The 15,568-nt window shown below is 32.1% G+C and overlaps 1 protein-coding gene across 1 annotated transcript in view; it reads left to right on the top strand.

Moving 5' to 3' along the window:
- The window catches only part of Lrp1b (LDL receptor related protein 1B), a 1,852,169-nt gene that overhangs the window by 1,652,390 nt on the left and 184,211 nt on the right, over positions 1–15,568 (top strand). Inside the window, 4 exon segments of the mRNA XM_047543195.1 lie at positions 1,844–1,937; positions 7,053–7,169; positions 7,283–7,402; positions 8,766–8,885. Of these exon segments, the coding sequence (XP_047399151.1) occupies positions 1,844–1,937; positions 7,053–7,169; positions 7,283–7,402; positions 8,766–8,885 (451 nt within the window).

The following is a 15,568-nucleotide window of genomic DNA, read 5'->3' as shown; positions in this document are numbered from 1 at the left end:
TTTTCTATAACAAATTTTTGTTCCATGTAACATGCTAAAATAAATGCCAGCTCTTCACTCATGTGGGAATTACAACATAAACACTTCAAAAGAAAATCAATAAATTTTAGAAAATTATTAAACTAATGTTTTCAGTTCCAGATGAATATTATAATGCAAGCTTTTCACTGGATTTTTTTTGAAAATGAAGAAGAAAATCACTTAATGATGCCAGAAGAAATTGACTAAAATTAATTTATTGATTGATTTTAACAATTTTAAATGAATTGTTTAATTATAACTACTTCAGATACATGGTTATTGGTACAGAAAGTACAATCATCTTTAGATTTTCCTGCCTGAATGTTGCTAAGAAAGAAGTTAATTTTTTGTCAGAGATCACTAAAGAATAAATTGAGATTTTTGGTCACTATGTACAATTGGTCACTAGTGAATTTGATAGGAATGGTAGTTTTGTACATTAGCTCAGTGGATGAATTTGGGTTCATGGCTTTCTTTTTGAAAATAGTATGCAACTTTTGATACAAACACAGCTTTTGCCCCACAGGAAATAAGATAGCTTATTCTGAATAAAATGTGAGTGTCAAAGGCCCAGGAACATGTTACCCTGAATAACATGCTCCAGTGTGGAAGAGGTTACATGAACACTTACAGAGAGAGAATGAAAGAAAGTCATGAATCAAACAGATGATGCATTTACCAAATATGTTGATGGGAGCATTAGATAAGCAGGCTCCTACAGAGCAGAGAGTTCTTCTGTTGGTCTCAGAGGTTATCTTATATCATTCTTATCTTTAGAATTTGTAAAAGTTCAAGGTCTATTAAGCTTAAACAATACTACAGAGCTTCCATTCCTTCTCTCCCTCATCCTTATTATGTGGAACGGGGAATGTAGGAAAGGGAAGGGGGAAGGGAATAGGAAAAGACAGTAGAATGAATCAGACGTGATTCTTCTATGTTCATATATGAATATACCACCAGTGAAACTCCACATCATATACAACCACAGGAATGGGATCATAATTAGAATAAGTTATAATCCATGTATGTATAATATGTCAAAATACACTTCTACTGTCATGTGTATCAACAAAGAACCAATAAAAAATATTTAAAAGAAAGAATACATACAGAGGCTTTTACCTGGTAATTGGGAGGATGTCAGGTTAGACACAGAAGTTATTTAAAAGATGAAAATAACTGTATCAACCCCCACTGACTTAAAGAAGTGTTCTTAACATTTATGTGGAACAAATACTCATTATGAATGAAGGCAGTATTTCTATGGTCAGGAACTTTGCTGGAACCACAGCACAACAGAGTTGGAAAGGTACCTCTAGATTATCCTTAGCTCCTCCTTCAGCAGCTGAAGAACACAGACTCAGAAGATGTTAACCAAATTACCCAAATTTTTAATGAAGTACAATTGAATTAAATTAATTCAGATTAACTAAATTAATTCTACTTGCTATCTCTTCCTGATATTCCTGATCACTTTTGGCCTCTTTGGTGTTTGCTAAACTTTTTCTGTAAATGTCCAGTTAGTAAATGTTTTAGATTTAGAGGCCACAGGATCTCTTTAGCATCTGCTCAACCAGTCTGTTGTGGAACACAATGAGTGAAGTTTCTGTGTGCTGAGTCTGAAGGGGTTTTCTTGAGCAGTGTACTTTCCTAGCAGATTATTTTGTTATGATTTGTTGAGCATTTATTTTCTATTATAGAAGGTTCTCTGACATTCACATTTGCAGCAAGAGAGTGGGCTAGGCTGTACTGCAGTCATGAGATGCCCTTAATAGACATGTTGGGTTCTTCAACATTCATCTTCTTTTTTTTTTTTTTTAAGTTTCGTTGCAAAACTGATAAATGCATTCCATTCTGGTGGAAGTGTGACACTGTGGATGACTGTGGCGATGGATCTGATGAACCTGATGACTGTCGTGAGTATATTGGCAAATGTTTCAATTTAGAATTCGGAGTTCTTTTTACATACAGACTTGGAAAAATTGACACTGTATCTAAAGTATTTTCTTATGGTTTCCCAAAATTGAAATAGAAAGGTTTTATATGACAATCTTTACAGAATAAAAAAAAAAGTTGCAATGTTTTGGTTTGACTCTGATAACTGTCACATTTTAAATGTTAGAATGACACCATTAACAGTTTGCATGTTTTTTTTCCCTCAAATTTGATTATTTGTTGAATATTTGCTTTGCATCATGTAACAAGTGATAGTGTAAAAATTGTCCTGATCTTTGACTTAATATATTCCCAGGTTGGAAGCAAAACTAGGCAAATTTTCAGAATATTTCTCAGTGACTGAAACCTTTCCATTAGGGATATAAATTTTTCATCTTTTTGTTCAGTATTAAAAACCTGAAAATCCTTGAAAGTCAGATTTTGTTTATTGTCAGGCAATTTATTAAATTCTTAAGAGTTGCTACAAAGTAACTACCAACTATGTTTTCAGACTGATTGGTATTGTTAGGTTCTACCCTTATAGCCATCATGGGTAACTTTGGTGGTAATGGACAATCAGCAGACTTTTCCTTAATAGCCTTTTGCAGTTCACTCTATAGGTCACTCCAATACTGTCCTGTCAACTTGAAGATGCTAGTAGTCAATCATGATAATTCCCTTAGCATCCCAGTGAATGGTTGCCATGATTTGGCCTTGACAATTGAGTTCGAGATCCTAGGATTGTATGGAAGAAAAAGAGTATGCTGGCTTAGCACTAGTTACTTTCAACTGTAGATCTTTCCACCTCCTAATTATAAACCTGTTTCAAATTAAGGTTTCCAGAAAGTTACTTGCATGAGTCATGTTCCACCTCTGGTCACTACCGAATCTATCACACAATGGAAGTTTTTACACATAGTTCATTTCTATGTTTGAAAGCAGTATTTAATCAACTCAATGAGAAAGAAAAAAGTTATAAAAGTCATTGCTTTTCTAATTTCTAATGTAATCTTTCTGTTGCCGAATGATTCATAGCTCTCTAATTTTTTAAAATACAGTTTTATTTTCACTCTAATAAACAACTTACGCAGAGTAATATTTGTATAAAGCATGGAAAAATTATACCTGAATTATTCTTTCTTTTTAAGAATTTACTGAATTAAAAAGACTATAAAAGGAATTGGAAATCATTTTGGTTTATGTATTAAAGAAAGTATTTTGTTCTCCACAATAAACTTCCCTATGATATAGTAAATAAAGGAATACAACTTATTTTGTGGTATATAGAAATTACAAGTAAAGCATGTTGATTTAGGCCTTGTATTAGGATGATGACCTCTACGGCCCAGATGCCCTGTTTTCTTAGAAAATATCGTCATAATGATCTGCAGCAAAGCCGATTACATGCAATTCTCTCTCTTTAAAATGTTTGCAGTTCCTGGACTATAAACATTGACAGAAATTTCATACTGGAACCATATTGGTGTGAAAAATTAACCAGCGATTTGATATAATCAGTTTCAGATATTTACCCACTTTTAGAATATTTGGCAATCAAATATTAGTTTAATGTCTTTTGGTAGAGGGGTAGAGACATCTGGTAACTGAAATGTCCTATGTATGATCCTTATCCTGGTGAAGTACTGACATCTACATGCTTTATTTTTTAGTTGAGAAGTAAAAATTATATGTATTTATTTCATATGATGTGTTTTGATATGTACATACATTGTAGAATGGTTAAATCAAGTCATTAAACATATGCATTACCATACATGGCTAACACTTTTTTGTGTTAACATGGAAAATCTATTTTTCAGTATTTTTTAAGCATACAATATGTTGTTATTAACCAGAGTCATTATGATGTACAATGTCTCTTGATGTTATTCCTCCAAACTTTTTTTTTGACCAACATCTCCCCAATCCTCCAAATTCCCAGCTATGCTAATGACCATTTTTCTATCAGTTAGATATTTTTAGATTCCACATATGAATGAGATCATATAATGTTTTCATTTCTGTTCCTGATTTTCATTTCAACTAATACTATGTTCTCCAGGTTTATGTAAGTTGTGATACAGGAAAATATTTCTTTCTTTGTCAAGGCTGAATCATATTCTATTGCTTATATATGTCACATCTTCTTTATCCATTCTATTACTTGATGGAAATTTTACTGATTCCATAATGTTACTGCCATGAGTGATGCTGCAATGAATATTAGAATTCAGATACTTTTGATATCCTGATTTCATTTTTTTGGATATGTATACCTAGTAGTGGAATTACTGAATCATATCTTTTTCTTGAAAAGCCCATTCTAAATAGATGTGAGGTGATATTTTATTTTTTGGCAGAATGGTGATATTAAACCTTTCTTCATACACCTTTTGGCTATGTTGCTCTTTTCTATTTAGAAATATTTATTTAAGTCCTTAGCCCATTTTTAATTTGGTAATTTTTTTTTAATACTGAGTCAAGTTTCTCGTGTTTTCTATACTAACTTCTTTTCAGACATATGTTTTTTAAACATTTCTCCCATTCCATAGACTGTCTACTCTTCTGGTGGTTTCCTTTGCTGTGCAGAACCATTTTAGTTTGATGAAATCCCTTTTGTATATTTTTCTTTTGTTGTCTATGCTTTTGCCATTAAATTTAAAGACCAGTATCTATTCCTATATCATGATTTCCGCTTGTGTTTTCTCCTCACAGCCCTCACATTTTGTTGATGGCTTTTTCTCTGTGGTCTTCAGCAAATTATTTTTACTTGTAGTTGATGAGTTAACAACTTTGAACATCTATTGGCATAACACTTTCATAGTCATGGTGAAGTGAAAAATGATATATATGAGTCTGTGGAGTATTTAGATTTCATTTTTGAGTAGCTGCATCATCAAATTATGTAGATATTAAGAGTCACTGATAATGCCTATAACATCACCTGAGAAGACAGTAAAGCTTAATCCCAGAGTCAGGCACGTGCAATTTACATAATGATATTTACATAATGTAGTTAAGAGTGATGCATCAAGAATTCTCAGGCATCGTAAGTTTGTAATTACATTCCCTATGATATTCTAGTACATCAAGCATCATTCCAGTGAGAAATATGAGGGTCAGATGGACTTTCCAGCTATTTCTTGGCTGTACATTTAATAGTTACAACCCTTTTGATGGGAAGGTTGTTTTGACAATGATGAAATATTAAAGAAAATTTTAGATGAAGTAACAGGAAATAGAGGAAATGCATATATTCAAACTATAAAAGCACAACATATTAAACAGCTTAAACATTTAGCAATATTAGTTAACACATTTTACAGATTGAAGTCAAATGTTTTAGAACTCTCTTCTATGGAAGGAAAGCACATATTGTAAGTTACTCTTTTAAAGAATGTTAAAATTTTTAGTCAATGCTGTGATTATAAAAACATAATTTATTTTCCAAAGAAAGTTTAAAATGTCATTTATTAGTTTTAATTCACTGATTTTAACTAATAGAGTGTTATTAATGTCACAGTCAATGATCAGTAACAGACTTATAATCACTAGTCAGAAAGTGTTTCATAGTAAATAACAATTTTTTTAGAAGATTTCAGAGTCAGATCTAGTCTGCATTCAAAGTTTGGACTTATAGGTTGTGCATTCTTGGTTGGACTATTAATATCCAGGAAGCACTGCTGTAATCATTGATGCATCTCTTGTGAAACCAGCCCAGGTGCCCATCAACAGATGAATGAATAATGTAAATGTGATATATATACGCAAAGTAGTTTTACTCAGTCCTAAAGAAGCATGAAATTATGGCATTTGCTGGTAAATGGATGTAAATGAAGAACATCATGCTAATTGAAATAAGTTCAACTGAATAATTCAAGGTCAAATATTTTCTCTCATATGTGGAAGTTAGATGAAAATGAGGGGAAAGGGGAAGAAATCTCACAGAAGTAGAAGAGAAATAGAGGAAGAGGATTGAGGGGGATAGAGGAGGAAATCATGGAATGAAATTGATCAAATTATTCTATGTACATATAAATATATAATAGTGAATTTTGCCTTTATGTATATCAAAAAAGCACTAATTAAAAAAATATATATATAAATAAATAGAAGAAAGAATAGTAGGAAAAAGGGAGGGGGAACTGAGGGAGGGAGGAGTGGAAGAAAAGAGAAAGTACCAATGTTGTGCAAAATATATTCCATACTGATGTGATTATATCAAAATGAACTCTAATAGCATGCATAACTATACACTAGTAAAAACATATAAACTATCCAGAAAGCTTAGTTTCTTCATTTGTCAAATGGTCATAGTGATGACAAAGTGTGAAAGTTACAGTGACATTAAATTAATAACTGAATATGATAAGGTCTAACCGAGTGCCTGATACAGAACAGATTTTCAAAAGATCCTATTATCAGTATTAATATTATTATTATTGTTATTATAATTTACATAAAATCAAGAATACAGAAAAAGAACACACATTATCATTTGGAAGCTGTTTATTAGAATAATATTTGGTATGTAAAAAGCATTTGCTATATAAAAGATTTTGTCCTCATATATAATAGTAGCATGGGGATGAATATCAATAAATGTGATTTAAATGTAATAAATACAGAAAGAATTTGCTTTAAGTAGTGCTAGACAAATTTTATTGAGTACAGATATGGACCTTATGGGCAAACCATGAGCAACGAAGAGAACAAAGAGAAATGATTTTTTTTAAATTGTATCAAAATAATTTTTTGTTTTAGTTCCAGTGAATTTTAGTCTCCCACTCAACTGCTCAATACCACTTCATTGAAATGAGGATGAATTTATGTGATTTTCAAAATACAATGTTTTATATTTATATGTTGTTAGTTCCTTCCCTCTTACAGTTAGTTTATGAAATGTAATCTGCAGGCTATCTGAGTTACATAGCTTAGCTGTACATCTGAAGCTAACAGCTCTGTAGATGTGAGACGTTTACATAGTGCTCCAGGATATGTTTAACATAGTAATATAACAAATACTTTGAATGTCTGTTTAAAAAGTCATGAGCTAAGATTGTCATTCTATAATACCTGTATATTTTCTATCTTAGCTGAATTTAAATGTCAGCCAGGCCGATTTCAGTGTGGAACTGGACTCTGTGCTCTGCCTGCTTTCATCTGTGATGGAGAGAATGACTGTGGAGACAATTCTGATGAACTCAACTGTGGTAGGTGATTAAATTCCTAAAGAACAAAAACCTAATTCCTAACTGATAATGTGTGTGCTGATTTAAATTCAGACATAGGTCTCAGGTCAGATTTTTTGTTCTCTCTGTTTTAGACACACATGTCTGCCTGTCAGGTCAGTTCAAGTGCACCAAGAACCAGAAATGCATCCCGATCAACCTTAGATGTAATGGGCAGGATGACTGCGGTGATGAGGAAGATGAAAGGGACTGTCGTAAGTTGCCACAAATTGTTCGTTTTTTTCTTACTTTTGACTCCCAACTAAAATTGATTTAAAAATGATTACTCATCATAAAATCATATAGTGTAGGAAAACAAGATAGCAATTATGTTCAAAGAGTTGTTAATAGGTGCCAGTTCAGATGGGTTATTTAAGATGCTCTAAACAAAATTGTAGAGAAAATTAAAACATGGTGATGTTTACTTTAAAATCAACCTGGAGATTAAAAGAGATGAATGACATCCCTCATCTACATCATCCTTAAGTGAAGCATCAAAAACAACGTTGTGGTTTTTTTTGTCCATATTAAATAGATACAGGTGATTTTCTTCTGTTGATTAGATACTTGAAATCAATTCCATTTTAGTTCGAGATTCCATGAAACACATATTGAACCTATGATAAAGAATATAATACCTAAGCAATTAACCTAACAAAATTCCTTTTAAAAACTTGTACATAACTACTCCATTTAATAAATCTTAGCAGGCTATTTGAAGAAATTATAGTAAAAATATATTTTATTCTGTTCAATTTTTGTTTTTCTCTCCCTCCAAAAATCAAACCACATTACGTGGAAGGCAAAACAGTTTACACCATATGCAGAAATGCATGTGAACAGGTATGCACAGGCACACAGACACACAAGCACACACAGAATCTAAGGGATAAATCACCTGTCAGATTTCAGATTTTCAACCAAACATTTCTGTCTTGCAAAAGTTTTATATTATTCCTCTAAAACTTTTATCAGTGAATAATGTGCAGTCATCCAGCAATTTGATTAAGATGGTGCATTCAGAATAAAGTCAGTACCAGTTCTTTATGGTTAGCCATTCTGGAAACTGAACCATTAAACTGAGTAGGATTTGTGATGCGGTTTACAGTCTGAGTCAGATGTTTACCACTTCCTTCAAAACTCAACACAACTTCTAGAGATTTTGATTGAATTTCATGCTTTTTATTTGCTCATTCACTTAATGTTTTCCAATTTTTCTTTTCAATGGATAAAATACATGCATATAAATTCTTACATTTATCTGGATAAAATTATTTTGAAAAACAAAAATTCTTGATTTTTAAAAATTAGCTATTACAAATATCTAATCAAAAATTTTCTTGAAAAATTCTGATTTTTGGTTAGCATATATGTTTTTTCTTTTTATTTGTACCAGAAAGAATGCTAGGAATACATTACAGGTATTTGAAAGTTGACATTCATCAACTTTAGAACATGATTAATGAAAAGATCATTTATTTTCAGTAAACCGTCTTAAACATTTGTGTAATTGCTTTTCATAAATAAAATGTCCTTTCTTCATCCAAATTACATATTAATAGATATTTTCCTCTTAAGCTGAAAACAGCTGTTCTCCTGACTATTTCCAATGTAAAACTACCAAACACTGCATTTCCAAGTTGTGGGTTTGTGATGAGGATCCAGACTGTGCAGATGCATCAGATGAAGCCAACTGTGGTGAGTATTTTGTGAAGCTAGATCTCATCTATGTGTATTTGTGTTATCATCTGACATGGTCACAGTGAAACAAATTAGAACACAATTCTGAAGAAACTAAGGTCTTCCATGAGAAAATTTTGTGTCGCGGAGTTATAACAAACTTAACTATTATGAAAAGTATAGAGGGGTAAAATGGAAGAGTAAGTATTGCTTAGCATAACTCAAAACTACTTATAAGTCAAATAAAAAAGGTAAGGTGAGACCCTCACCTTGTATTGTGGATCTGATAATGGAATTTAGTGACAAGAAACAAGGAAATGGCATTTTGAATGATTCTAGAATTCATTTTTTGACTTAAGTTCTTAATATTCCCCATTGATTCATCGATTGTTGTCCATTGTTAAACATAGTGAACACAAAGATTGAAAGCTTTCATTCTGTTTTAATAGAAGACAGTGCTTACTTAAGTTAGCATTTATTTCTGAAACATCAAAATTTTCAAATAAATTATTTTACTTATAATATTTCTGAATTAACATTGTGAAAATGTAGATTATATTCATTTTGTTGAATACATTTTATTCTCTTTTGAAAGTGTGAAGAATGAGATTAAAATGAGAAGTTCCAACATGTAATTCATTTTATCAATGTTTATTAAAACAATGGAGCTTATTTTGTAAGCAAATATGCTAAATTGTCATTTTTAGAGATGAGAAATATTTAGCCCAGTAATTGATTAGCAAGGACAAAATTTGTCCAAACTAAACATAGGACTTTCTGGCTACATAGTCAAAATTGTATAAATGCATTTGCTAGATTCTACACTATTCTTGCTTAATTTTTATGGGGGAAATGGAAATAATGAAAAGCTTTAGGTGCCCTAAAATTCCATTTATATTGAATAATACTTATAAGCTACACATATAATCACTGACAATAATATGTCTTTAAGTCATTTTCCTAATTCTGTCTTTAATATAATTTGTCTTTGGAATATGTAATCAGTATAACTTATGACAGTATTATAAAACTACCATTTACCACTCTGTGTAATTGGTCTTCACATTTAATCCACAAACCTTCAAATAACATATCATTGCCAATTTTTCCATAATAATTATTAAGGAGTTTAATAGGTGAGTTTATGTTATTGGCTAGTGTATTTTGTTGTCTTTTGCATTTTTGTTTATCAAAGCAAAGTGGAATAATGACATTAATTTTTAATAATTTTTTGATTGGGGTGCTAGTTCTACATTTTATACTCCTCATTTGGTATGATTTAACTGTTTTTGGTTGCTTATATTGCTGAAATCAATTTTGATCCATCATCTTAATTAATGATAATGCTTAATACTTAGTTGGTAACCCAGGAAATGTTTTAAAGACTTTACATTGATTATCTCTCTTATCTCTTTATTATCTCTATTTTACTCATAAGAAAAGTGAATGAGGCACTGGGGGTTTAGGTAACTTGCCCAAGGTACTATAGCTAGTATGTGGTAGACATGGCCCTGAATCCAGGGTTGTTTGGCACTGATGCATCTGTTTTGAACCTCTTGTGGACACAGAATAAATATACCTCATTTTTCCTTTGTAAAGAGAAAAATATATTTAACTATTTTTTAATAGTGCCATTATATTGGACTCCACCAGTGACATATACTGCTATAAGTTTGAGATGAGCATACACACACAGACATATTTATAGAGGCAGTCAGAGCAAGAGTGCTGCCATTTGATTAGTTATAAACCCACAATAAAATTTCATTGTGGGCAAATGCTAACTTAATTTCATTATGTCATATCTTAGTATAGCATTTCACATTCCTTATTTTCCAAATTTATTATTATTATTTTTCATTTTCTTTTCAGTACTGGGGTTTGTACTCAGGGTAGTTAACCACTGAGTTACATCCTCAGACCTTTAAATTTTTATTTATTTATTTTTTGTCTTGAGACACAGTCTCGCTAAGTTGCTTAGGGCCTTGCCAAGTTGCTGAGGTTATCCTCAGCTTGTAATCTTCCTGCCTCAGCCTCAAGAGTTTCTGGAGTTACAGGCTTGTGCCACCATACTGGGTTATTATTTTAATTGTACAAATTTGTGGGGTGTAGGGTGGTAATTCAATATACATATGTAGTGTACAATGACCAAATCAGGAAAGTTAACATATTTATCTCCATAACTATGTCCTTTCAACTTTTTTTTATGAATTATTTTCCCAACCTTTTTTATTTTTTATTTTGAGACAGGGTCCCAATAAGTTTCTACGCTGGCCTTGAACCTAGCTATCCTACTGCCTCAGCCTTGCATGTTGTTGGGATTATTGATGTGCACCACTTCACCTTTTTTTCAGTTTTTGATTAATATGTAATGACTGTATGTATTAACAAGGTACTGTATGATATTTCAATACATGTATATAATACATACTGATCAAATCAGGGTGATTATCATTTTCATACCCTAATAAGTACTTTATATTTGAAGACTTCAAGTCCCTCTCTTCTGGCTATTCATAAAATGCACGATATATTATTGTGAACTGTAGTCACCCCACTGTGCTATAGAATGCTAGAACCTATTCTATCAAACTGTGTTTCACTACCTGTTGTCTAACCTCCCTTTATCTCCCCTGCCACCTTCCCTTTCTATCCTATCATATTCAAACAATCCTAATATTTGAAGGGGATAAGAGACCACCTCCTTCCTTTTTTTTCTTCAGCAAAAATAAATATGCCATATATTTATGCAAATTCTGTAAATATGCCATGGATTTGGAGTGATTTTTCCTTTGATGTTTTCATTGAGTGGGAAATAGGTGTACATTTTAAAGTTCAACTCTACCATTCTAAGGTCTTATTGTTTGAGTCAGTCATATGTGTTTCTTTGTGAGGAACTTGTCTAGAAAAGGCAATGTGTTTTGCTATGTCTTTGTTCCATCTTCTCAGGTCCCAGTAGTGTATAGATTAGACTTGTGATAAGTGTCTATTGAATGATTAGTCTCCTCTCTGTTGCAAGACCTCAAATTGCAATCCATTTTCATTTGTTTCCTTCCATACTTTCTTAGTCTAGTGCAAGTTTAGGGGGAGATTCCCCATAAACTTATAGTGTATAGCACTCTAGAAATTCACCTATAGCTTACTTCTTATTTCTCAGCTCAATATTTATGTGTAGTTCTATATTTGATTGCATTTTTTTCATTTCTGAAGTAATAGCATTGTAGTTTGATCTATATTGGCCTATCCTAACTGAAACTATTTTTGTTATCATTTTTTAACTTAGCTTTAAATTGTGTAAATTAAACAAATATTGAATGAGAGAAGAGGGAAAGAGACCCAGAGAGTAACAGTGAAACAAAAATAAACACACACACAGAACCCTGCAGAAATGCTACCTTCTTCTGCTTATCTAACTGCCACCCACTTTTAATCTTTTAATGTCATAGAATGATTTCTGAACTTTGCTGACTATGGCATCCACCCAGTATGAGGTCTGCTTCACAGAAGCAGGCCTGTCTTTGAGACATCTGGGTCACCTTCCCAGTGCTTCTGGTTGAGCCATGTCAATCAGCATGCTGCCCTGTTGTCTTGAGGATATATGCAGCTGAGCACCTCACTCAGCTTCTAATTCTCCTTCTCACAATCCCAGATTCTAGAAGTGGACATTCTACTCCTCTACCTGTATGAAAGAAACTAACTTCTACATCATATCTTGTTCCTAGTTGAGGTGTTATTTGCCCTTTACTCTGGCAAAATAACTGGATCAATAAAACATATGAGGGAGAGAAATAAAAATCAAAATTGTTTTACTTACCATTTTCCAAATTTTTTAGCCTATGCTTTTTTGACATGATGATTTATTAAAAAACACTTAATAACTTGGTATGTAGGTGCCATTGGAGTCTGTGTGGTTGATAATCTAATTGCGCAACTTTTAAAAATAATTTTATAGCTCTGTGTTGCTCCTTTAAAAACATGATGTTTGCAATGCCATCATCTTTCCTTTAAATGGAACCTTTTTGTAAAATAATCATTTAAATTCTGGTAAATGTCTATATTTTTAAAGTAGCTGTTATATTAAGAATTAATGCATTTTTTTTCTAAAAACAGTAATATGGAGAAATTATTCTCTATATAAGTAAAGTTCTGTTAATATATTTTGTACTACTTTTATCTTGCTGAATTTCATAGTGATATTTTTGATATGCTTTTTTTCTCATTAATTTGCTTGCTTTGCAAAATGTAATGTCTTCTTTTTTTAATGACATTTCTTTGATTATATGTGTGTGTGTGTGTGTGTGTGTGTGTGTGTGTGTCAGAGACAGAGAGAGAGAGAGAGAGAGAGAGAGAGAGAGAGAGAGAGAGAGAGAGAGAGAGAGGAGAGAGTAAAGCAATTCTTATGCTGGAATATATTGGTTCCAATAGAGTCTTTGAAGGATTGCCTGGCAGTATGAATGGAACCAGGAAATTTCCTTCTACCTTTTCTGCAAAGAAATGAATGACCTACATATAAATCGTTAACTAGTCAAAGTTGAATGAACACATTTAGATATTTTTTAGCTTCCAAGCTTTGACTTCAGGAACTTTCATACATCCACTGTCTCTCCACCAAAAGGATGTGCAATTATTTGTTTTTCTTTTTTTTTTTTCCTCTTAACAACAGAAGAAAACTGTGAGATTTAATTTTTTTGCACAAAACTAGCAAGGAACCCACACAATGAGTTTGGAGGCATGCCAAATATTCTAGTCTCTGGATATATCCGTAGTAAAAGCCATGAGAGGAAATTGCTTTTTGTTCACTAGGGATTAAAATTGAGTTCACAAAGAACCCAATTTGATTTAATAAGAAAACTGGGTTGAAGCAGTTTTTAAAAAGACATTGAATTTTTAAAAAGACATTGAATCAGAAATTTAGCACTAATATTTTTGTTTGCAAAACTTCATCTATATATCTCTGATTTTTTCAACCTTTGCCAAGTATATTGATTTTCTAAACACACAAACACACACACACACACACACACACACACACACATACACACACAATCTAGCTGCAGATTCAAAGTAGTATGTGAAACAAAAAAGAATCTGACACTTTAAGAAAGGAAGAACAAAAGAAGAAATAAGTAAGAAATGTAGAAATTCAAAACATCTCCCTCCTTTGGCCTACATTTGGAAAAACACTGTCTTTTTTAGATTTATAAGTTTTTGTTTTATAAGAGTCTATTCAAGTATCCTTTGGGCTGAGAATTCCATAGAGAATATTCTACCATTTGCATTTTCAGATATTATTCAATTTTGCTTAGGACCATGCTTATGTGACTAACTTTTGTGTTAGTGAACAAAAATGATTAGAATGAAAGATTACACTGTCTTTATTCTGCACCAACACATGGTGTTCTATCTATATGTAGTGAGGAAAATTTGCTTTTTAAAATCTTTTTAAGAGAAACAGACTTGTGCTTATTGGTTAAAATCAGTTTGTTATATTTCACTTATGAAATGCTATCAATTTTTAGCCATTAATACTTCAGGACATAATAATGAGAAAAAAACATTGTTTTAGAAAGTTCTAACTTTATCATTTATTGGTTTTGTGATCTCTGTATATAGAACAGATATTGTATAGGTAGGTAATGTTTCTATTGTTCAATCAGTCTTTAATTTATTGCCTAGGATGCACATCCCCTGGGCTAGATTTTTAATGATGAAGTCACTATTTATATGTTCAGTGAACATGTGAAAAATAATAGAAGAAGTGATGTAGGATTTACTTGTAGATAAATCTTCCACCTCTTTCTGAATTTTGGATATGAGAGTAAGTTAATGTTTATTCTTAATATTTAAAATGTTAATCTTATAATTAATATTCCTATTTCTCCAAATATCTGCATATTAGAAAACTATCTACAGAAATTCTCCATGAGGCATTTCCTTTGACCTTAAGTAAAAGTGACATAAAAATATTATTCAAGTGTCAGAGAAATAGAGAACGGATCATTCCATGAAATGAGGTTTATCACTCCTATGAATCATACTATCTATTTCAGGCAAGTTTTGCCTTCCTATGACCTAAATGCCTGATATGAACAACTTAGAGAAGCAAAAGTTTATTTGTGCTTGATGATTTCAGAGGTCCCAGTCCATAAGTGGACAACTCTATTACTCTGGACCCAAGGTAAGGCAGCACACCATAGTTGAAGGACATGGCAGAGGGTAGCTGCACAAGACATAGCAGCAAGGAAGCACAGAGAAAGATCGGGAAGGGCATGTCCACAGTGACCCACCTCTTCCAACCATGCCTACCTACCTACAGTTACCACCCAGTCAGTCCCTTTAAACTAAGAAGGACTAATTTGGTTATAGCTCTCACGACCCAATCATTTCACCTCTGAATATTCCTGCAGAAACACAGGAGCTTTGGGGCTTTGTAATGTTCAAGACTTCCTATCCAAACCATAGCACTCTCCATATGATTATAATTTCCTTCCTAATTCTGTATCCTAAGATGAACATATACACCAAGTATATACATGTTTCCTTTTTGGTATAGATACTTGATTTTGAGCAATATTTAAGAAAAATCTGAATAAATATAAAGTGATGTAATTTATTAAAGTTCATGTAATTTTAGTACATTCTCAAGAGTATATTTTGATTAATAGCATTTGAATTAAGTGAACTATATATTTTCCTAGGGT

The sequence above is a fragment of the Sciurus carolinensis genome, chromosome 3 (genome assembly GCF_902686445.1).
Source record: "Sciurus carolinensis chromosome 3, mSciCar1.2, whole genome shotgun sequence".
Classification (NCBI taxonomy): domain Eukaryota; kingdom Metazoa; phylum Chordata; class Mammalia; order Rodentia; family Sciuridae; genus Sciurus; species Sciurus carolinensis.
The sequence above is the reverse complement of the archived record's forward strand: the minus strand, read 5'-3'. Positions and strand labels throughout refer to the sequence as shown.